The sequence below is a fragment of the Dendrobates tinctorius genome, unplaced genomic scaffold, assembly GCF_039654945.1.
Source record: "Dendrobates tinctorius isolate UK_male_01 unplaced genomic scaffold, ASM3965494v1 ptg000082l, whole genome shotgun sequence".
Taxonomy (NCBI): Eukaryota; Metazoa; Chordata; class Amphibia; order Anura; family Dendrobatidae; genus Dendrobates; species Dendrobates tinctorius.
In genome coordinates this window covers 9,133,340-9,155,916 of record NW_027361750.1, presented here as the reverse complement: position 1 = coordinate 9,155,916, position 22,577 = coordinate 9,133,340, and the positions used below count along the sequence as shown (strand labels likewise).

Here is a 22,577-nt window from a genome sequence, read left to right as displayed (position 1 = left end):
TACATACATACACACACACACACACACACATACACACATACATACAAATATACACACATACACATTGAGCTATATATAAAAAATTACCTCCTAACTTGTTAGATTTCAGATAATCTATAAATGAATGAATTTATTTCTCTTCATGCAGATGCTCCAGGTATGATGGCTATGCAGGCCCCTGCAGGTATTAACATGCCTGCCACACATGTCACCCAGCTTTATCCAGGGGATCACCATCAGTAAGTAACTATGATCGAAATGCTTTTTTTATCTGATGCACACATTTACACAGCAGTATAATAAGTTGTGATTGTGCATAATATTTGGGGCTTTAATAGAGCATTGGCTCGGTAGTTAGCATTCTTTTTGGGTTTGCAGAGTGTCAATTGGATACTGAATTTTTGGATTTGGTCACCTATCTTATAAATATACCGCCTAAAAATATGGGGAAATCTGAAGCCAGACTGCTCCTCTAACAGTACTTACAAATACTAACAGCGGCTGTTTGATGGCACTCTTCCAGAGCCCCATCTTCCATAAGTGTCTGGAGAATTTGTCTGCAGATCGCCTTCACAACACAGTGGACTAGTTCTCCTAGGCATATGAGGATTACGAAGACATGACGTGATAATCATGCTCCAAGTGTATTCGGTTCTGTATTCTTAGACCATTTAAGTTTTTGAGAGAGATAGATGTTGATCCGTCTGCCTGGCACACCTGTATAACGCAAATGTTGCTGTCAAATTACCCAATAAAGTGTATTTCTGTCTGACCCAACTTTTACTTATATACACTCACTGGCCACTTTATTAGGTACACCATGCTAGTAAGGGGTTGGACCCCCTTTTGCCTTCAGAACTGCCTCAATTCTTCGTGGCAGAGATTCAACAAGGTGCTGGAAGCATTCCTCAGAGATTTTGGACCATATTGACATGATGGCATCACACAGTTGGCGCAGATTTGTCGGCTGCACATCCCTGATGCGAATCTCCCGTTCCACCACATCCCAAAGATGCTCTATTGGATTGAGATCTGGTGACTGAGGAGGCCATTTGAGTACAGTAAACTCATTGTCATGTTCAAGAAACCAATCTGAGATGATTCGAGCTTTATGACATGGCGCATTATCCTGCTGAAAGTAGCCATCAGATGTTGGGTACATTGTGGTCATAAAGGGATGGACATGGTCAGCAACAATACTCAGGTAGGCTGTGGCGTTGCAACGATGCTCAATTGGTACCAAGGGGCCCAAAGAGTGCCCAGAAAAAATTCCCCACACCATGACACCACCACCACCAGCCTGAACCGTTGATTCAAGGCAGGATGGATCCATGCTTTCATGTTGTTTACGCCAAATTCTGACCCTACCATCCGAATGTCGCAGCAGAAATCGAGACTCATCAGACCAGGCAACGTTTTTCCAATCTTCTACTGTCCAATTTCGATGAGCTTGTGCAAATTGAAGCCTCAGTTTCCTGTTCTTAGCTGAGAGGAGTGGTACCCAGTGTGGTCTTCTGCTGCTGTAGCCCATCTGCCTCAAAGTTCGACGCACTGTGCGTTCAGAGATGCTCTTCTGCCTACCTTGGTTGTAACGGGTGGCAATTTGAGTCACTGTTGCCTTTCTATCAGCTCGAACCAGTCTGCCCATTCTCCTCTGACCTCTGGCATCAACATGGCATTTCCGGCCACAGAACTGCCGCTCACTGGATTTTTTTTCTTTTTCGGACCATTCTCTGTAAACCCTAGAGATGGTTGTGCGTGAAAATCCCAGTAGATCAGCAGTTTCTGAAATTCTCAGACCAGCCCTTCTGGCACCAACAATCATGCCACGTTCAAAGGCACTCAAATCACCTTTCTTCCCCATACTGATGCTCGGTTTGAACTGCAGGAGATTGTCTTGACCATGTCTACATGCCTAAATGCACTGAGTTGCCGCCATGTGATTGGCTGATTAGAAATTAAGTCTTAACACACAGTTGGACAGGTGTACCTAATAAAGTGGCCAGTGAGTGTATATGCTTTCACTTTATTTTTTTACTTTTTTATGTTCTAAAATTTTAATACCAGTAAAAATATAGTTAGGAATAAAATGGGTTTTTTTGTTGTTTCCAAGGGATAATAAACAGAGGCCGGGTGCTGGAAAGGGGGCCAGTTTAGGAGCATTTCCAGAAGAAAGGCCACGACAGACCCGAGAGGCTGTTATTTCGTATCAGGAGGAACTGGAACGGCAGGTTTGTTATTTAACCCCTTAAATTAATATTCTTAAATTTCTCTTGAGCAGTTCAGAGCAATGCAGTCTCCTTCCTCCCTGGTTTCTGGCAGGTCAGGCTTTCCTCCTTGAGTGACAGCTCTGGGGAATAGTAATACTTTAGAATTATAAAGCCCAGCCTAAAGGTACTGTCACACTTAGCGATGCACCAGCGATATGACGCAGTCAGGATCGCTGGTGCATCGGTAAGTGGTCGCTAGTAAGCTGGCAAACAGGCAGATCTCACCAGCGACATAGCAGCGGTCGGGGGTCGTTACTTACCTGTCAGACGAGGCGATCCTGACGTCCTCCCACCCGCGTCCACGCGTCCCTCGTCGGCGCCACAGGAAGCCCAGCAGGAAGCTGACGACGAGAAACGGCCCAGGACATTCTCGCGCGGTCAACGATAACCAGCGGGGGAGCCGGTTGGAGGTAAGCATCAGACATAGCGATATCGCTAGCAATATCGCTATAACGTCACAAAACCAGTGACGTTATAGCGATACATACACATTTAGCTCTTGGGCTTGTCCTGAGTCTTCACTGTTCTTCCTGTATTTACACACAAGAGATAACAGAGCATTTGTCCAAGCACACAGGTCACAGGTCTGGACAGGGAGACCAGAGAGCAAGATTAGGAGACCTGCTGTGAAAGCTGTTGGGCTGGTGACTTATAACTGCATCTCTTCAGAAGATGAGGGTGAGAGGAGGGAGGTGAGCTGCTAACGGCTGTACGGTGGACTGGAGAGAGCTGACTGGGATTGATCTTTCTCCTGGAGTGCAAGTACTGTGCACTAGAAGCCGGGCTCGCCTCCTTTTTACACTGCCTGCTCCACTGGTGACACAATATTTGGCAGACCAAAAAACAAATTTTCGATTTTCTTAAATATAAAAATTGTGCCAACCTGCAATGGCGAATTAATCTGGTGTATTAGATTAATGGCCCAGCCCTCCTTGTCACCTTATAATTTAGTCTCCATAGTGAACTTGAACCTGCTATCGATGTTATGGTATAACGTGGATTGTCCCATTTGGACAGTGCAGAGAGCCCATGTGTTGGTCTCTCCAATAATTGGAAAGGGAGTTATGAAAATTTCTGAGCGACCTTGCTTTGCAGATTTTGGAACTCCAATATAAGTACAGGGAAAGGGCTGCACATGTGCGACCACCTATTGACTATCAGTGGTGCACAGTGGAGGTCGTACTTGATACAAATGTATGTAACCTGTGGATATGACTTAAATGTCCACAGTGGAAATAACAGTTTAATGGTTCAAAATGATTTTCAATTCTTTACTATGCAAATCCTAACACTGTTATAAGATTAATTTGAAGCAATTTTTTTTTTTACAGATAAGGGAAAGAAATGACAGACGCAGAAAGGAAAAAGAAGAAAGTGAACATTATGAGGCTAAACTGGAAGCAGATATGAAGAGTTACAACCCATGGGGTAAAGGGGGTGGAGGAGCCCCACTGAAAGATCAGAAAGGAAATCTGATTAGTAAGTGCCCTTCTCTGGCTTCTGGCAGGGGTCCTCTTGGTACAGTTTGTCTGGCATTGGATGTAATAATGTATTTGTCATGGCTGCATACAGAAGATGGTGTCTGATCAACACTGGCTGAATAATTTGGCATTTTACCACCTATAGATTGCCAGTGCCATAATCTCTTTGTAAAATTGTGAGGGTTTATAATCTTTGGCGGTGTTTTTGGATCTGTTAATAAAATCGAATGACACACTATCAAAATTATAGAGAAGAATTTTCAAGGCACACTAAACTTCAATAAGTATATAAAAAAAAATTGCTTTTATAAAAATGTCCCCTATAAGTTTGCTTGTGAGAATTTCAGCAAGTGCAGGAATAAGCAGTCTTGCTATAATTCAGTGAACTATTATCATCAGCTGATATTGGGATGTGGGCACTAACTTGAATTGCTTGCTAAAACTGGAAGCTCGGGAAGGAGCGGGCGAGACTATTAACTATTGAGTCTGTTATTTGGGGTTAGTGTGGTGCACGCATGACTACAGACAAGGGTGAAGTGGTCACTGTGGTTTCAACAAACTTGGCGTAAATCAATTGTACAAGTGAATATATGAAACTTATTTTATTAGCTAAATCTGCTTCTTTCTCCGCTTAAGAGCCACTGCTTTCCCTCCTTCCAGCCTCCTCAACTCACGATGCTTAAAATTCTTGGGTAATGCAAAGATGTGCGACAACGTCAAACAATTGTTATTTCTCCTATGCCTCATTTGGGGGACACAGACAGTGGGTGTTATGCTGCTTGCCACTAGGAGGACACTAAGTAAACCAGAAAAAAAAGTTAACTCCTCCCCTGCAGTATACACCCTCTCACTGGATGAGACTTCTCCAGTTCTTGCTTAGTGTCTGTAGGAGGCACTTGGGTGTGGCTTCAGACCCCACCGTTTTTATTTTATTTTTGATTTTTCTGTATATTTTTATTTTTTAATTAACGGATTGAAGGGGGCGACGGTTCCTTTCTACGGCCCGCTCTCTCCTGAACCAACAACAGACAAGCACGCGGAGTATACCTCCCCGTAAACTTTCCTGCGACAAATGGGGCTGATTCCTCTGACGATTATTCCTTACGGGGAAGGATATGAGGGCAAGAGCAACAGAAGAAGCATGGAAGTGCATGGAGACCGGCGGAGGACCATTTACCTACAGCGCTCCCAAATGCTCTGAATCAGCCCCATGGCTCTCCATTCTACCTATAGGGTTGATCAATTGAGCATACCAATTTAAGAACTAGCTCTGCTACATCAGCCCAGGAGGATGAGAATACCTGCGTGGATGGCCCCGGACAGCGCGGCCGGCCTGAGCACTGGAGTATAGGTATGGGGTTGGGTCCTAGTCCCCGGAAGAGGCGCTGACTTGATTTTCAGCAGCGGTGCTCCAGCGCCCCATCGTGGCCCCCCCCCGCTCTCGGCGCTTACCGTGGGTAGGCCAAAAATTTAATCCCCGGCTTTTCCAGCCTACTAGGCTGCAATTTGAATAGCGCCACCCACGGTAGCGCCGCCCCCCGCTCTCGGCGCCTACCACGGGTAGGCCAAAAATTTAGTCCCTGGCTTTTTCCAGTCTACTAGGCCGCAATTTGAATATCGCCGCCCACGCTAGCGCCGCTGCTCCCCTCCTTGGCACCTCTCGTCTCTTACGAGAGGTGAAATCCTAGTCTTGGGGGGGGCCATGAAATTTACCTCAGCCTGCTCTGGTAACAGGCTGTGAGGCGCGCACTCTGCCGGATACCTGGTGACACCACAGGACCACCGCTATTCCTCCTGGGGACACAGCACAGGACCGGGATAAGCCGCATCTGCCCTCGGAACAAAGCTTAACCCCTTTCCAGCACATTCCCTGCAGCTGCAGACCAGACTCGGCTTTTAACCCTTTCAGGAGCGCTATGTCTCAATCTAAGGAGACTAAAAGGGCTGCTAAGAAGCACACTGCGTTTTTTACCGTGTGTGCCACTTGCAAGACTGCCGTGCCCAGACTAATCAGTTATGCACGGACTGCGACCCAGCCTGTGCCCCGGCCTGCGCTCCAACGCCCCTCGCAACCACTGCTGCGGGGCTTCCTGCGTTTAGTCCCCCTGAGTGGGCTGCGCCCCTGTCACGGTCGGTGGAGTCACTGACCCAGGCCATAGACTCCCTCCAGGAAACCTCTTTAAGTCAGAAAGCGTCTTTACCGCCCGAGCAGGGCCCTGGCGACGGCGGGGAACCATCCACCAGCAGGGGCCGTACTCGCTCAAGGGATGGTCAGGCTAGAAAGCGGACCCATGACGCGTCCCCTAGTCACGCTTTTGCTTCAGCACCGGTGAGTTCTGTCTCTCGCTCTCCCTCTCCTATTGTTCGCAGCGAGCACGACTCTAAATTCGAATCTGACACGTCAGCCCCTCAGAATCCTCCAACTGACCAAGAGTCGCTTGATTCTCTTATAGAATCAGTCAACAGGATTCTGGAGTTGGATGAGGAAAATACACTGTGTTCCAAATTATTATGCAAAAAATATTTCCTCATATTTTCTCTAAATTACCTATATGAATTGCAGTCATTGTTATTTTCCAGTCATCTAATATTCTAGTATAATTGCAATGTTTTTGAACAAACTGCCTATGAGAGCAATATATTTTTAAAAATAAGAAACACTCAAAATGCATGTTCCAAATTATTATGCACAGCAGAGTTTTCAACCTTTTTATTTTTATTTTGAACAAAAAAATGGTCAATTGTGAAATTATAAGCATTATCCGCTTATTACAAAATGAAATCAAACAGTTTTCAAGTCAAAACTTTATTCTAGGTGATGTTACATTTGCACATAGGACCCCTTGTTCAAAAGAAGCTTCTGAACATTCAATTGTTTTGCATGTGGACAGAATACCCTCCCAGAGCTGTTGCTTAGATGTGAACTGCCTCCCGCCATCATAAACACTCCTTTTGATGATGCTCCAGAGGTTCTCAATGGGGTTGAGGTCAGGGGAAGATGGTGGCTACACCATAAGTTTGTCCTCTTTCTCCTTCGACTCATTGGGGGACACAGAGACTGTGGGTGTGTGCTTCTGCCGTCTGGAGGCTGACACTAAGTATACAAAAAAAGAGTTAGCTCCTCCTCCGCCGCATACACCCTCGCCCCCAGACCGGGCGTAACTCAGTTTTTTGCTTAGTGTCTGATGGAGGCACACGCAGTCTGGAGCTCCAGACTAGTTTTTTTTTTTTTTTTTTTTTCTTCCCCTTCTATGAAGATAAGATAGGGGCGACGGATCCTATAGAGAGGGTCCGATCTCCCCAAATCATCAACGGGCGACCACGTGTGAGTAGCCCTCCACGTGTTTCCTCTCCCGCACCGAGGGACACATCTGGGACTTTTCCCCAGACAACCATTTTTCTTTGTTATTTTTTAAAGAGGCGGCAACGCATCCTGATAAGAGGATTCGGTTTCCCCATGAACCCCAACGGGCGAGCACGTGTGAGTGATCCTCCACGTTGTTCCTCTCCTGCAACGTGGGAATTCATTAATGCCCCTACCACCCCTAGGTAGTGAGACCAGGGGTGGAGTTGGAGGCGCAAGTGAGCCAAGGGATCGAAGCGTCGAAGAGACACAAGGTTTTTACCGGTGCAGTAGCCTCCCCCTCCCTGCCCAGGGATGGGGTTGAGAGCACCACAAGAGAGCCCCCACGGCGGCCCGGCTCACCTTTGTTAATGGGCGTGGAGTGCGGCCAGAGCCCCGTCGGCGGCCGCGGCCCCCGCTGTATGGGGAGGTCCGAGGTTCCGCGCGCCCGCCCGCCCGCTGACTTCCGGGGGTAGCCGGAAGCCCCGCCCACTAACTTCCGGGGGGCGGAGAGCGGCGGGCGCGCACAGTTACCGGGGAGCTCCCGCCCCCCTCCCTCGAACGCCGCACGTGGAGTGCGGCCAGAAGCCCCGTCGGCGGCCGCGGTCCCCGCTGTATGGGGAGGTCCGGAGTTCCGCGCGCCCGCCCGCCGACTTCCGGGGATAGCCGGAAGCCCCGCCCACTAACTTCCGGGGGCGGAGAGCGGCGGGCGCGCACAGTTACCGGGGAGCTCCCGCCCCCCTCCCCCTCCTCGCATTTCCTCGCCGAACTGCGGCCGGAAGCCGCCGCCTATCTCCCGGAGTGCGCCGCAAGTGCCCCGGCGAGTAACGCCGCACGCCCCGTGGAAGAGACGCAAGGTGGGACATTACCGGTGGGTGAGTGCAACCCCGTTTCGAGTGCCGCACTAGTAGTCAAGGAAGGGGTTATCCTCCTCCTCCTACCCTACCTTGCAATATGTCTGGCAAAGGGAAAGCTCACTCTTTCCTATACGCTGTTTGCGTTTCCTGTGGGGTCAGGCTGCCTAAAGCACAGCCGGGTAAATTTTGTGAAGCCTGCGAGTCGGAGCGAGCCCAGGAGCCCCCCATTGTTGCAGAGCCCAGAGGTCAGGACCCCCCAGAATGGGCGGTGTCTTTATCACACTCTATGATGTCCCTTACAAGGGCAATTGAGTCTCTTCGAGGCCCGGGCAGGGACAAGGATGGTGGTCTGCCAGCGGAAGACAGCTCGTCCACGTCTCAGGACCCTCCGACCGTTAGAGGCCGCTCCAGCACCAGACAAGCTCATGGCAAGAGAGCTCGTTCCCCGTCGTCCGGACCCTCTGGGGCTTCGGCGGCGGGTATTAGGGCATCTCGTTCCCCGTCGCCGAGCTCAGGAAGCGAGCAGGATGAGGGCGAGGAGGAGGAGGAGGCCTGGAATCCAGAAAGCCTGGGATACCAAGACTCGGTGGACAGCCTCATTGAGGCAGTCAACCAGACATTAGAGATCGAGGACGATGTGTCCACGGCCTCAGGTCACAAGGTCTCCTTCAAGAAGACCAGGCGACCGCATAGAAGGTTTGCCACGCATCCGGAGTTCGAGGAGCTAGTCCAGAAACATAGGGAACACCCGGATAAGCGTTTTGCAATGCAAAAAGCGCTGCAAGCAAAGTATCCGTTTCCTCCTTAACTCCATAAAGGATGGGTGGAGTCGCCAGTAGTGGACCCACCGGTATCACGTTTAGCATCAAGATCGCTATTGTCGATACCCAGCGGTTCTTCTATCAAGGACCCAACTGATCGCCTTATAGAGGGGCTTGCCCGCTCGGTGTATGAGGCAGCGGGGTCAGCCCTGGCCCCCTCCTTTGCGGCTACTTGGGTGGCTAAGGCCATGGTTTCATGGGCGGACGCTCTGCATAATGCCCTCCAAAACAGAGATCTGCCTGCGGAGGTCTTGGAGGTGACAAATCAGATATCAGGGGCAAGTGATTTTCTCGTCAGCGCCTCTCTGGACGCGGCCGAGTGTTCTGCTGTGGCAGCAGCAAATGCGATCGCCGTTAGGCGAGCATTATGGCTGAGATTGTGGAAAGCGGATTCTATCTCCAAAAAATCCTTGACCTCATTGCCTTTTCAGGGCAATCGGTTGTTCGGTGAGAAGCTTGATAAGCTTATCTCAGAAGCCACAGGGGGGAGGAGTAGTTTCCTCCCGCAGCAGTGGACTTGGCCAGCATTCAGGCAGACACAGAGGCGTTTTCGGCCCTTTCGTAACCCCTGGAGGGGGACTTCGGCCAGAGCATCCACCTCCGCAAATGATGGTCAGATTAGGGAAAGGCAAACCTCTTACAGAGCCAATCCGCTGGGTAGAGGCCGAGGCCGTTTGCCCAGAACGAGGGGGGCCAGATCCCAAAAGCCTCCAGCAAAATGACTCGAGGCGCTTCGTACCTACGGACGACAGAGTGGGCGGACGCCTACTAAGGTTCAGCCACGTTTGGGTCGCAGTGGCACGCGACGCTTGGGTGGCAGAATTGATATCGTCCGGGTACAAGATAGAGTTTCTCGGACTCCCGCCACGGCGATTCTTCCGTTCCCGGCTTTCCGGAACAGAATCGCAGGCAGAGGGTTTGTTACAGGCCATAATGACGCTACAGCGCAACGGGGTCATTGTCCCAGTGCCGAAAAGCGAAGAGACACAAGGTTTTTACTCCAACCTGTTTTCGGTCCCCAAAAAAGACGGGACAGTAAGGCCAGTACTAGATCTAAAAATCCTGAACAAATTCATCAGTCAGGCGGTTCCGGATGGAATCCCTCCGTTCGGTCATTGCAGCCATGGATCCAGGGGAGTTCCTGGCCTCGATCGATGTGCAGGATGCATATCTGCACATTCTGATTTTTCCTCCACACCAGAGGTTCCTGCGTTTTGCGATCGGAGGGCGACATTTTCAATTTGTTGCTCTGCCCTTCGGTCTGGCCACTGCTCCCAGAGTCTTTACGAAGATAATGGCGGTGGTTATGGCCATCCTGCATGCTCGGGGCATAACGGTACTACCTTACCTGGACGACCTTTTGGTAAAGGGGCCGTCGTTTCAGGTGTGCCAGGAGAATGTCAGTATCACGCTGGATACCCTGGCCCGTCTAGGCTGGCCATCTCCGTCCGCTTCAGCATGCGCTCTTGTCAGCATGGGACCGAAGGCTGCTATCCCTCAGTCATCGGTGCAATTTGTCTCCGCTGGTCCGACGATCACTCCGATGGTGGACTCGCGACTCGTCTCTGGTCCAGGGGAAACCCTTTCCCCCGGAACAGTGGTTGGTGGTGACGACCGATGCAAGCCTGCAGGGTTGGGGAGCAGTTTTCCAGAGTGTCACAGCCCAGGGGCGGTGGTCCATTCGGGAGGTAATTCTCCCGATCAACATTCTGGAGATACGAGCAATACGATTGGCCCTGCAACAGTTTCAGTGTTTGCTGAGACACCGGCCGGTGCGCATTCAGTCGGACAATGCTACAGCAGTAGCGTATGTAAACCATCAAGGGGGCACGCGCAGCCAAGCAGCCATGCGCGAGGTTGGGCTGGTACTGCGTTGGGCCGAGAAGAACCACGTGGTAATTTCAGCGGTGCACATTCCGGGAGTCGAAAACTGGGCGGCAGATTTTCTCAGCCGACAGGGGGTCGCGGCAGGGGAATGGTCCCTGCACCCCGAGGTTTTTCAACAGATCTGCCAACGGTGGGGGACACCAGACGTGGACCTTATGGCATCCAGAGAGAACGCCAAAGTACAAAGGTTCGTCGCTCGATCCCTCGACCCGCAGGCAATCGCAGCAGACGCTCTGGTGCTTCCGTGGAGCCAGTTTCGTCTCCCGTACTTGTTCCACCCGCTACCTCTGCTTCCAAGAGTCATCAGAAAGTTAAGGAGAGAGAAGGTTCCAGCAATTCTGCTGGCCCCAGACTGGCCTCGGCGGGCCTGGTATGCAGATCTGGTTCAGCTAGTGGTGGACGTACCCTGGCGTCTCCCAGATCGGCCGGACTTGCTGTCCCAGGGGCCGATCTACCATCCGAACTTAGGGGCCCTGTGTTTGACGGCGTGGCCATTGAATCTTGGCTGTTAACACAGGCAGGATTCAGGCGCGATGTGGTGGCCACAATGGTGAGTGCCCGAAAGCCTTCCTCGGCGAGAGTATATCATCGGACTTGGGAACTTTTTTTCCGTTGGTGTAGGGATCGCGGAGTGGCTCCTCTGGTTTTTTCAATCCCCAACGTACTGGCTTTTCTGCAGGCAGGGCTGGACGCAGGATTGGCTCCGAGTTCGCTCAGAACGCAAATCTCGGCCCTGTCGGTGCTTTTCCAACGAAAGGTTGCTTCGGTCTGGCAGGTTAGGACGTTTATGCAGGGGTTCGCACATTTAGTACCCCCCTATAAGGCGCCGACGGAATCATGGGACCTGAACTTGGTGCTCAGGGCCCTTCAGGAGCCTCCTTTCGAACCGTTACAAGAAGTCTCCTTACCTTACCTGTCCAGGAAGGTCGTTTTTCTGGTAGCTATTACGTCTATTAGGCGGGTTTCGGAATTGGCGGCTTTATCTTGTAAACCGCCGTTCCTGACTTTTTATAAGGATAAGGTAGTTTTAAGGCCAGCTCCTCCCTTCTTGCCGAAGGTTGTCTCTGCATTCCATATCAACGAAGACATTGTCTTACCCTCGGTTTGCCCGGCACCGGTGCACAGGGTAGAAAAGGCATTGCACACCCTGGATCTGGTAAGAGCCCTTAGGAGGTATGTGACAAGGACAGCACCTTTCCGCCGGACAGACTCTCTATTCGTGATCCCAGAAGGGCGGCGGAAGGGGCTCGCTGCGTCCAAAGCGACTTTGGCCAGATGGGTTCGCCTGACGATCCAAGAATCTTATGAAATCAGTGGCACGCCGGTTCCGGCAGGGATCAAGGCACACTCGGCTCGAGCAGTGGGTGCCTCATGGGCACTGCGACACCAAGCTTCAGCGGAACAGGTGTGCAAAGCAGCTACCTGGTCCAGCTTGCATACGTTTGTCAAACATTATAACGTACATACCCAGGCATCCTCGGATGCAAGCCTGGGAAGAAAGATTCTCCAGGCAGCAGTTGCGCACCTCTAATCAGGGGCGCAAAATAGCATGGATTGGGTGAGCTAAGATCCCGCCCAGGGACTGCTTTAGAACGTCCCACAGTCTCTGTGTCCCCCAATGAGTCGAAGGAGAAACATGGATTTTTGTGAGTACTCACCGTAAAATCCTTTTCTCCGAGATGCTCATTGGGGGACACAGCACCCACCCTACTAGCCAGTTGGCTTTTGCTTATTTTGAGTTATACAAATCCTTATGTAAGGATCAGGGTGGTCCCTTTTCCAGACGTATAATTTCTTGCCTGAATATAAGGCGCGTTCTCCTACTGCCTATGCACTAAACTGAGTTACGCCCGGTCTGGGGGCGAGGGTGTATGCGGCGGAGGAGGAGCTAACTCTTTTTTTGTATACTTAGTGTCAGCCTCCAGACGGCAGAAGCACACACCCACAGTCTCTGTGTCCCCCAATGAGCATCTCGGAGAAAAGGATTTTACGGTGAGTACTCACAAAAATCCATGTTTTATGCCCATAGCAGCCAGAGATGCAGATGTGTTATTTGCAGCATGAGACGGTGCATTATCATGCATGAAAATGATCTTGCTGCGGAAAGCACGGTTCTTCCTCTTGAACCATGGCAGGAAGTGCATCTTTACCCCTTCAGGGATCCTAAAGGGGCTAACAAGCTCTCATCCCATGATTCCAGCCCAAAACATTGCTCCACCTCCTCCTTGTTGGCGCCTTAGCCGTGTCCATCAACCAGCCATCCTCCACTCAATCCATCTGGACCATCGAGCGTTGCACGGCACTCATCGGTGAACAAAACAGTTTGGAAGTCAGTCTTCATGTATCGTTTGGCCCACTGGAGCCGTTTCTGCTTGTGTGCAGTGGATAGAGGTGGTCGACAGGATGGCTTACGCACAGCTGCAAACCTCTGAAGGACCCTGCATCTTGTTGTTCGGGGGACGTTGGAGGCACCAGCAGCTTCAAAAACTTGTCTGCTGCTATGACAAGGCATTTTTGCAGCTGCTCTTTTAACCTGACGCAATTGCCTGTTGGAAAGAGTCCTCAGTTTTTCCTTATCAGCACTCACACGTGTGTGCTGGGAATCAGCTACATACTTCTTGATTGTGCTATGATCACGATGAAGTGTCTTGGCAATGTTGATTGTAGTCATGCCTTGACCTAAATACTCCGCAATTTGTTGCTTCTCAGCAGCCGACACATCCTTTTTCTTTCCCATTTTGGCAAAAAATGTAGGCTGCTTAATAATGTGGAACAGCCTTCTTAAGTAGTCTTCCCTTTATTTGGACACACCTGCCAAACTAATTGCGCAGTTGCTTTCAGTGATATAAAGAGTCCTGACACACATCACCATCAATGAATTTAAATGACAAACAAAAAAATTCTAACCTTATCACTCCTAAACTCTTTTTGCATAATAATTTGGAACACAGTTTATCCCCGCTCCAGCACACGCTATCTCATTTAAGAGGTCCAAACGTTTACGCAGGTTATTTGCCAGCCATCCGGAGTTTAAGGACATTGTCCAGAAACAGGGATCGGCCACATAAGCGGTTCACAGGGCAAAAGTCTACTGAGACTAAATACCCTTTTGCTCCAGACCTAATGAAGGATTGGTTACAGTCCCCTTTGGTGGGTCCTCCTGTATCGCGTCTTGCTTCTAAAACGCTCCGATCCGTCTCTGAGGGCTCCTCAGTCAGAAACCCCTCCGCTCGTCAAATTGACTACCTTGCCCGCTCAGTTTTTGAAGCTTCAGGAGCGGCGCTTTCTCCATCTTTCGTGGTGACTTGGGTTACTAAGGCAATGGCCTCTTGGGCAGAAGTCTTAATTACTGCCTTCCAGGGTAGCAATCTTCCTCCGGAGGCAATCAGGGTCGCCAGGCAGATTATTCACGCAGCGGACTTTGCAGTGGACGCTTCTTTAGATGCCGCCAATTGCGCTGCTCAAACTGCCGCTAATGCGATCTCCATTAGAAGAGCTCTATGGCTCCACGACTGGCGGGCGGATGCCACATCTAAAAGATCGTTGCCTTCCTTGCCCTATCAGACTGGTCGTCTTTTTGGAGAGAAACCGGACCAGCTCATCTCTGATACTACCGGGGGAAAGAGTAAATTCCTTCCTCAACAAAAGGCTCTTTGGCCGTTTCGGAGCCAACAAGCCGACGCGTTTTCGATCTTTTCACAACAATTCCGGTTGGTCTTCCACTACCTTCTCTTCCGGATCAAGTCGGCCCCCGCGTGGAGACAGAGGCTCTCAGGGCTCATACAGACTTAACCGCTCTTGGAAGCCCAGGCCAAGGACATCTGGATCTAGGGGAGCCAGATCCCATAGATCTTCTACACAATGACTTGTTGCGGTATCCGGTGGACACCGACAAAGTAGGCGGTCGTCCACTTTCCTTCAGTCAGACCTGGCTCACGGTCGACCACAACACGTGGGTCAGGGAGCTGGTGTCCTCCTGATACGAGAGAATTTTTGTCCCCCCCCCCCCCCAAGTCCGACACGTTTTTTCCGGTCCTCACCCCCCAAGAAAAATACAAGAGCCTTCCTTCGGGCTGTTCAGGCTTTGCAAGGGGACGGAGTCATCATTCCAGTCCCTCATCACGAAAGGTTCAAGGGTTTTTATTCAAACCTTTTTGTGGTTCCAAAGAAGGACGGGACGATGCGTCCCATACTGGATCTCAAACTATTAAATCAGTTTGTCAGGGTACGGCGATTCCGAATGGAATCTCTCCGATCAGTTGTCGCTTGCATGGAAAAAGGAGAGTTCCTAGCATCCATCAACATCAAGGACGCTTACCTTCACATTCCAGTCTGCCCATCCCACCAGCAGTTCCTGCGTTTTGCAGTTCACGAGGAACACTTCTAGATCGTTGCCTTGCCCTTCGGACTCGACACCACCCCCAGAGTCTTTACCAAGGTCATGGCGGCTGTCATGGCCATTCTCCACTCTTGGGGAGTGGTGGTGTTACCGTATCTGGACGACCTGCTCATCAAGGGTCCTTCCAGCCTGCGAGGAATCCGTGGATATAACAGTAAATACACTTTTTCGCCTGGACTGGAAGATAAACTTCGAAAAGTCTTTCCCAAAACCGGCCCAGCAGATTTCCTTTTTAGGAATGATCTTGGACACTTCCCGCGTGTTAGTCATTCTCCCTCCAGAAATGACCCAAGTCTTACAACAGGCAGCGCTGACTCTTTCCCGACCGGATTCTCACTCCATTCGTTTCAGCGTGAGAGTTCTCGGAAAGATGATGGCATCGATGGAAGCAGTTCCATTTGCACAGTTCCATCTCCGTCCCTTACAACGCGCGTTGCTGTTAGCCTTGGACCGTCGGTTCCTTCTGTCCCTGCGGGTCAGACAAGCCCTCAAGTGGTGGACACTGAAGTCATCCCTAAGTCAAGGGAGGTATTTTCTCCCAGTAAGATGGTTGATAGTAACCACCGACGCAAGTCTTCTGGGCTGGGGTGCGGTCTTTAGTCACCACACGGCACAGGGTAGTTTGTCAACTCGAGAGTCACGTCTCCCCATCAACATCTTGGAGATACGTGCGATCAAATTACTTCTACAGAGTTTCTACCATCTCCTCGCAGGTCACCCCATCAGGATCCAATCCGACAACGCTACGGCTGTAACGTATATCAACCGTCAGGGGGGTACTCGGAGCAGGATGGCCGTGCACGAAGTGAGTCACATCCTTCATTGGGCCGAGACCAACCATTCACCCATCTCAGCAATCCACATCCCGGGCGTAGAGAACTGGGTGGCAGATTTTCTCATTCGCCAGGGCCTTGCCTCGGGAGAGTGGTTTCTTCATCCGGAAGTCTTTCAGCAGATTTGTCATCGTTGGGGGTCTCCAGATGTGGATCTCATGGCCTCAAGACTAAACAACAAGGTTCCTCAATTCATTGCCCGATTGCGCGATCCATGCGCCATCGGAGCGGACGCCCTGGTTCTGTCGTGGCACCGGTTCCGGCTCCCGTACATCTTCCCCCCTCTTCCCTTTGCTTCCGAGGGTCATCAAGAAGATCAGAACAGAGAAAGTACCAGTGATCCTAGCCGCGCCAGGCATGGTACGCAGAACTGATACAACTGGTCGCCGACGTCCCCTGGCGACTTCCAGATCGCTGGGATCTACTCTCTCAGGGCCCGATTTACCACCAGAACTCCCGGGGCCCTGTCTTTGACGGCGTGGCCATTGAATCCTGGATTTTAGCACAGGCTGGGTTCTCTCACGACGTGATTTCCACCATGATTAGTGCTAGGAAGCCCGTGTCCATGCGCTTCTATCACCGCACCTGGAAAACCTTTTTTTTCATGGTACAAGGATCATGGTCGATCCCCTCTGGTGTTTTACATTCCGGCCATATTGGAATTCCTTCAATCCGGATTAAAGTCAGGCCTCGCTCAAAGGCCAGATTTCGGCCTTGTTAGTGCTATTCCAATGCAAAATTGCCACCAAACTTCAGGTCAAGACATTCATTCAGGGAGTCTCCCATGTGGCGCCTCCTCATAGAAGGCCATTGGAGTCATGGGACCTTAACCTGGTTCTTGGGGACTTACAGGAGGCTCCTTTCGAACCGCTGCAGGACGTGCCACTGACCGTTCTCTCTTGGAAGGTGGTCTTTCTAGTGGCAATTACGTCAATCAGACGAGTTTCGGATTTGGCAGCCCTATCCTGCCGCCCTCCGTTCCTGAACTTTCATCAGGACAAGGCAGTTTTCAGGACGTGCCCGTCCTACCTGCCCAAAGTCGTATCCTCTTTCCACCTAAGTGAGGAAATGAAAATCGCTAGGTCGTGAAAAGGTTAATAATGTGAGCACTTTGTAGGAAAAAAAAATTAGCGTAATTAGCTTGCAAAATGCTAGCGTTTTCCAAGCGATCTGTAGCATCGCTTGGAGAACTGATTGACAGGTTGGTCACACTCGTCAAACATAGTGTTTGACAACTGTGACCAACTTTTTACTACTGAGGCCGCCTATGCGGCCTCAGTAGTAAAAGATAAAATGTAAAAAAACAATAAAAAAAATATTGTTATTCTCACCTTCCGACGTCCCACGCAGCCTTCCCGCCTCTCTCCACTCTCCCGTTCCCAGTAATCTTTTGCGAAAATGCCCGCGATGACGTACATTCTCGCGGGATCGCGACGTCTCGTGACCGCGAGAACGGACGTCATTGCTCGCAAAGGCTTACTGGGACCGGGAGCGTGGAGAGAGGCGGGAAGGCTGCGCGGGACGTCGGAAGGTGAGAATAACAATATTTTTTATTTTAAATTCTACTTTTTACAGGGATATGGTACCCAAAGCCCGGAGGACAGTCTCCTCTCCTCCGGACCGTGGGTACCATCCGCAATTGTTCTGCTTACTTTTCGCATGGTGTGCACAGCCACATGCGGAAAGTAAGAGGAGGAATGCATTCCTATGGGTGCGGGATCGCCGCGATTCCGCAAAATTAATGAGCATGCTGCGGTTTTTACCGCGAAGTGATTCCGCCGTGGTAAAAACCGCAGCATTAGCACAGCATTGCGGAATCCCATAGAAATGCATGGGATGCTTATTTTTCGCGTTTTCGCGGCAAAATCGCACGGTTAAAACCGCCGCGGAAACGCAGAAAAAAAAAAAGCCACGTGTGAACTCAGCCTTACTGTTTGGGTTAATTAAATTTATTATTTGATAGATTGCTCTTTTACAGATTCCTCAATACCTAATATGCCTTTTTTTATTTATTTTGGATTGAAAAGAGAGGGACAATTTAAACATATATACACTTTTGTATTTTTTATGTCTTGTAGATGTGGCTCCGCATAGCCCGGCTCCTGGGGGTTTAAGAGCCTCATTGTTGGGATCACTGTTGGTCCAAGTGGTTGAACCCTCATAGATCTGTCTTGCTATTGTGAGATTAACACTTTAACCTACTGTACAATTTAGAGTTCTCATATAAGTAATAACATCCTTCATTATTATTTTAGCTGATCTTAAGCAAATGCATAAGCTAAATGAAGATGCTTATCAAAATCCTGACGTTAGAGCCTTTGAAGACAGGAGGGCAGTTGTTGCAGTCGACACCAGTCTAGCTGATCACACTACTTCTATTGGCAAAATACCAGGTAAGTAATAATTTTATTTATATAACACTAACATGTTTCACAGCACATTACAATTAAGCAAGGATATGTACAGACTATAAATACAATACAAAGTAGTACATAAAGTAACATAGTAACACAGTTATTAAGGTTGAAGGAAGACTTTAAGTTCGTCTAGTTCAACCCATATCCTATCCTAACTTGCCCTAACATGTTGATCCAGAGGAAGGCAAAAAAAACCCATGTGGCAAACAGTAAGCTTCACATTGGGGAAAAAAATTCCTTCCCACTCCACATACGGCAATCAGACTAGCTCCCTGGATCAACACAATATAACTAGTGTGTATACCCTGTAATATTATACTTTTCAAGAAAGGCATCCAGTCCCTTCTTAAATTTTGGTAGGGAATCACTCATTACAGCATCATATAGCAGAGAGTTCCATAGTCTCACTGCTCTTACAGTAAAGAATCCGCGTCTGTGATTATGCTTAAACCTTCTTTCCTCCAGACGTAGAGGATGCCCCCTTGTCCCCGTCACAGGTCTAAGAGTAAAAAGATCATTAGAAAGGTCTTTGTACTGTCCCCGCATATATTTATACATTGTAATAAGATCACCCCATAGCCTTCGATTTTCCAAACTAAATAACCCCAAGTGTAATAACCTATCTTGGTATTGCAGACCCCCCAGTTCCCTAATAACCTTAGTCGCTCCAGTTCAGCTATGTCTTTCTTATACACCGGAGACCAGAACTGTACGCAGTATTCTAAGTGTGGTCGCACTAGTGACTTATATAGAGGTAAAATTATGTTCTCTTCATGAGCATCTATGCGTCTTTTAATGCATCCCATTATTTTATTTGCCTTTGCAGCAGCTGCCTGTCACTGGCCACTAAATGTGAGCTTGTTGTCTACCCATACACCCAGGTCTTTTTCAGTGACAGTTTTGCCCGGTGTATTATAATTAAAGACGTAATTATACATTTTGTTTGTTCTACCCAAGTGCATAACCTTACATTTATCCCCATTAAAGCTCATTTGCCATTTATCAGCCCAAGCTTCTAGTTTACATAAATCCTCCTGTAATATAAAATTGTCCTCCTCTGTATTGATTACCCTGCAGCGTTTAGTGTCATCGGAAAATATTGAAATTCTACTCTATGCCCCCTACAAGGTCATTAATAAATATGTTAAAAAGAAGCTGGCCCAAAACTGACCCCTGTGGTACCCCACTGCAAACTTTGACCCAGTCCGAGTTTCCTCCATTAATAATCACCCTTTGTTTCCTATCCCTGAGCCAGCTCTTAACCCACTTGCACATATTTTCCCCTATCCCCATTGTTCTCATTTTATGTATCAACCTTTTGTGTGGCACCGTATCAAAAGCTTTTGAAAAGTCCATGTACACCATGTCCACTGCATTGCCTTGGTCCAGTGCGGAACTTACCTCTTCATAAAAGCTTATCAGATTAGTCTGACAGGAATGGTCCCTTGTAAACCCATGTTGATATTGGGTCATGAGGTTATTCTTCTTCAGATACTCCAGTATTGTATCTCTTAGAAAACCCTCCAGGATTTTACCCACCGTAGAGGTCAAGCTCACTGGCCTATAATTTCCAAGTTCAGTCTTGTCCCCTTTTTGAATATTGGCACCACATTTGCTATACGCCAGTCCTGTGGTACAGACCCTGTTATTATGAAATCTTTAAAGATTAAAAGTACTGGTCTATCTATAACTGTACTTAATTTGTGCAGTACTCGCGGGTGTATCCCATCCGGGCCCGGGGATTTGTCAATTTTAGTGATTTTTAGATGCCGCCGTACTTCCTGCTGGGTTAAGCAGGTGACATTTAATGGAGATTTTTTTATCAGTGATCATGTTATCCGTCATGGGATTTTCTTGTGTAAATGCTGAAAAAAAGTCATTTAGCATACTGGCTTTTTCCTCATCCTCATCCACCATTTCACCCATATAAAAACTTTGGAGTAAAGTCCTGCAGTGCACAGGCGCTGGGCCTCTCTGACCTTTCCCGGCGCCTGCGCACTGCAGTGTTTTGCTCTGCCCTCAACACGGCAGAGACGTACACCTGCGCAGGAGTGCGATGCCGGGGAGCAATGAAGCAAGCAGGAGGACGGCATCGCAAGAAGATGGGAGGCGCCGGACCCAGACCTGTGACACACATTGGACTAGTCCGCCTCCTGGGTGAGTATAATAAAACTTATTTTTCTTATCTTTCAGGTTGGACTGGGGGCTTATCTACAGCATTATAGAATACTGAGCATACCACACTAAACCATTGACCATATGTCCTGATATAAAAATATATTTTATTATTAATTATATAATAAAAACAAAGTTTTCCACAATAGTCGCAAACATCAATGTACAAACTGCATAAAAAAGGAGGGTGTAACTATCCATTTGGATGGGACAGTGCTAGTAGTAAACACCTTGCTGGAAAGATAAAGTGCAGCTCATATAGCAATGTGTTTAACTACCAATTGCTCCTTTTGTGTGCTTTTAGCATTATAGAATACTGTAGATAAGCCCTGAAAGGCGGTAGCCGCATCTTATAGCGGCCAAAACAGGTGATAGGTTCCCTTTAAGCAAGTTGAAAATGAAATGATCTTTATAAGGCCTAAAGTTAAAGATAACACATTTCCTTAGTATTTTAGGAAAAAAAAATATTTTTTTTTCCACCTTTTACATTTTTAAAATTACGAAAAGGAAAATGGGCCGATGAAAACGTTTAAGCACCCTTGGAGATTTGTATTCTTGCATAACTTTGACCAAGGTTTCAGATCTTAATTAGCCTGATAGAGTTAAGCCCCCTGTTACACACTGCGATATCGCTAGCAATATCGCTGCAAAGTCACCGATTTTGTGACGTTGCAGCGATAATGCTAGCGATATCGCTGCATGTGATACTTACCTCCGACCGGCTCCCCCGCTGGTTATCGCTGATCGCGCAAGAAGCTCCTGGACCATTCCAGGCCACTTCCTGCGGCGCTTCCTGTGGCGCCGACGAGCGACGCGTGGAGCCGGGCAGGAGGACGCAGGATCGCCGCGTCTCACAGGTAAGTAGCGATCCCCGTCCCCAGCGATGTCGCTGGTGAGATCTGCCTGAGTGGCAGCTCACTAGCGACCACCTAGCGATTCACCAGCGATCCTGACCGCGTCATATCGCTGGTCGGGATCGCTGGTGAGTCGCTAGGTGTAACGGTACCCTTATGGCTTCTTCACTATCAGCATGGATCAATCCTGCTTTGGAGTTGTGTTGCAGCCCAAGGCACGTGAAACATTTCACAGGTAGAGGAAAGAATGGATTCAATCAAGTTTCAACAAATTCTTGATGCAAACATATCACCATCTGTAAAAAAGCTCAAGTGGAAAAGAGGATGGCTGCTACAAATAGATAATCATCCTAAACACACAACAAAATCCACAATAAGATTACCTCAAAAGACGCAAGCTCATGATTTTACAATGGCCCTCACAGTCCCCGGATCTGAATATCATTGAAAATCTGTGGCTAGACCTCAAAATAGCAGTCCATGCAAGACGACTCAGGAATCTCACAGAACTGGAAGAATTTTCCCACAGAAGAATGAATGAAAATCCCTCAAAAAGAATTGAAAAACTCTTGGCTGGCTACAAGAAGTGTTTACAAGCTGTGATACTTGCAAAAGGGGGTGCTACTAGATACTCACCATGCAGTGTGCTCAAACTTTTGCACATTCCATTTTTTTTTGTAATTTTTAAAATGTAAAAGATGAAAAAATATTTTTTTTTAGCTTAAATTACAAAGGAAATGTGTCATCTTTAACGTTAGCCCTTTTAGAGATCATTTCATCTTCAACTTGCTTAACTATTCACAATAACAGTAATTTTGACTATGGGTGCCCAAACTTTTACATGCCACTGTAGTTCAACAGTTACAGGTGGAGTGATGGTCCATCTCACAAGCTAACAATCTAGTAAATCAGTGTGGTTCTCCATCCAAGGCTGGGGGCATAAATATGCATTTTATAAGGGAATGTGTCATGCCGCCTGTCACGCCGCTCTCACCTGGGGGCGGGACCTTGGTCCCAACGTCACCTCTTCCAGAGCCATGGCCACTCCAGGGGTCTCGTCGGGTGCGCACGCCCACCTCTCGTATTTAGGTTCATGTTTGCACCATGTTCTTTGTGTGCACTCGCGCTCTTCTCAGCTCTGTCTTCGGGCCTGTCCTCTCTATGGTATTAGAGGACTTGACCCGGAAGTCCTAGTGATCATGTGCTATATCAGGCTACCTCTTCCTATGGGAGGTGCCTA

The 22,577-nt window shown here is 48.7% G+C and overlaps 1 protein-coding gene across 4 annotated transcripts in view; it reads left to right on the top strand.

Annotated features, from left to right (window-relative positions):
* CSPP1 (centrosome and spindle pole associated protein 1) overlaps window positions 1–22,577 on the top strand; it is a 152,143-nt gene that overhangs the window by 76,792 nt on the left and 52,774 nt on the right. For all 4 annotated transcript variants that reach the window (XM_073583880.1, XM_073583879.1, XM_073583881.1 and 1 more), the window contains 4 exons: window positions 149–239; window positions 2,114–2,231; window positions 3,602–3,749; window positions 18,147–18,284. In XM_073583880.1, the coding sequence (XP_073439981.1) occupies window positions 149–239; window positions 2,114–2,231; window positions 3,602–3,749; window positions 18,147–18,284 (495 nt within the window). The remainder of the gene's footprint in view (window positions 1–148; window positions 240–2,113; window positions 2,232–3,601; window positions 3,750–18,146; window positions 18,285–22,577) is intronic.